At 74.9% G+C, this 1,496-nt stretch overlaps 1 protein-coding gene across 1 annotated transcript in view; it reads left to right on the top strand.

Annotated features, from left to right (window-relative positions):
• The window catches only part of GSDMD (gasdermin D), a 2,693-nt gene extending 1,430 nt beyond the window's left edge, over positions 1 to 1,263 (top strand). The window contains exons 4-8 of the mRNA XM_012722875.1: positions 4 to 240; positions 318 to 420; positions 569 to 622; positions 792 to 851; positions 934 to 1,263. Coding sequence (XP_012578329.1) covers positions 4 to 240; positions 318 to 420; positions 569 to 622; positions 792 to 851; positions 934 to 1,163 — 684 coding nt within the window. The 3' untranslated portion in view covers positions 1,164 to 1,263. The remainder of the gene's footprint in view (positions 1 to 3; positions 241 to 317; positions 421 to 568; positions 623 to 791; positions 852 to 933) is intronic.
• The last annotated feature ends 233 nt before the right edge of the window (positions 1,264 to 1,496 follow it).

Raw genomic sequence — 1,496 nt, 5'->3', positions numbered from 1 at the left:
GCTCTCCTGCTGGCCAGAGGCTGCGCGCGGCAGCGGCCCCAGGCGAGCACCCCTCGCGCTCGGGCCCACAGACGCCTGCGGCAGCCGGAGCCCAAGATCCTGCAGCAGCTGCGGCGCCGTGGGGACAACCTGTACGTGGTGACCAAGGTGCTGCGGACGCTGGGCGAGGCGAAGGTCACGCGCACGCTGAAGCAGGAGGGCTCGGGCCAGATGGCGCTGCTCTCTGCCGTGTGCCTGAAGGTGCGGGGGCGCCCAGCGGGGGGGGACGAGCCCCAGGCAGACCCTCGCGCAGCACCCACGCCAGCCCCTGCCCGCAGGGGAAGGGCGAGGGCCACCTGAGCCGCGAGCAGACGGTCACCATCCCCGAGGGCAGCGTCCTCGCCTTCCAGCCGGCCCTGCTGACCATCGACTCTAACTGGGGTGCGCTGGGCTAGGGAAACCGCGGGGCGCAGGGGGGCAGGGGCGGGGCGGAAGAGCCGGGGGCGGAGCTTCCTGGGGAGGGGCCGGCCTGTGGGGCGCCCGGTGAGGGAGAGCCGCGCCCACCTTCCCCGCCCCGCTCTGCCGCCAGAGGTCCTGCTCTTCCCCGACAAGAAGCAGAAGACCTTCGGGCCCCCTAAGCAAGGTGAGCCGGCCCCCGAGGCGGCGACCCGCAGGCCTTTGTGCCGTCCAGACTCCCGGGGAGCACCCGCCCCCTCATGCACCCCAACACAGGAGCGGGCCCTCGGGCGCGGCGGGGCGGGGCTGGCTGTTGGCGCGCGGCGGGGCAGCCGCTGACCGGGCTCCCCGCGCAGGCTTCCTGCAGCGGGCCGGCCTGGGGCTCTTCCCCGCCTCCGGAGACAGTGTCCAGTCAGGTCAGTCCTTCCCGACCGCCTCTGTGGCCCCCGGGGGGCGCCCCGCGCCCCGACCAGGCCACCGCCAGCCCTCTGCCCTCAGATGCGGCTGCCCAGAGCTACACGCTGGCCGAGGACTGGCAGGGCCTCCAGGCGGAGGTGGCTGAGCAGCAGGGCCTGTGCGTCCTGTCGGGGCAGCTGTGCGAGCAGCTGCTGCACGGCCTGGCCGAGCTGCTGCCGGGCGAGGCGGCCCTGCAGCGCCTGGAGGAGTCGGTGAGCCGCGGGACGGCACGAAGGCCAGCTCCCAGGCGCCGGCCGGCGGGGGCAGGCTGAAGAAGAGCGGCAGCTGCTGCACGGCCTGGCCGGCGTAGACGGTGGCGTCGGGCACGGCCTCCGACTGGATCCTCAGGCGCAGCCAGACGAGGGTCCCGGAGAACAGCAGCGGCAGCAGCAGCTCCAGGATGCTCACGAGGACCTTTCGCTTCTAGGGGCCGGGGAGACGCACGGGGAGCGTGGGGCGCACGGACCCCGGCCGCCCGGGTCCCGGGGGCGCCCCTGCCGCCAGACCCACCTGCAGGGTGTAATTCTTCCAGAGCAGGAGGCGCAGCTGCCGGAGAGCCTCCATCCCGCCTGCAGGGCCGGGCGCGGCGGGGCACACTGGGGGGG

The sequence above is a fragment of the Condylura cristata genome, unplaced genomic scaffold (genome assembly GCF_000260355.1).
Source record: "Condylura cristata isolate star-nosed mole 26May11 unplaced genomic scaffold, ConCri1.0 scaffold00009, whole genome shotgun sequence".
Lineage (NCBI taxonomy): Eukaryota > Metazoa > Chordata > Mammalia > Eulipotyphla > Talpidae > Condylura > Condylura cristata.
Note: the sequence above shows the minus strand (reverse complement) of the source record. Positions and strands in the feature narration are given on the sequence as shown.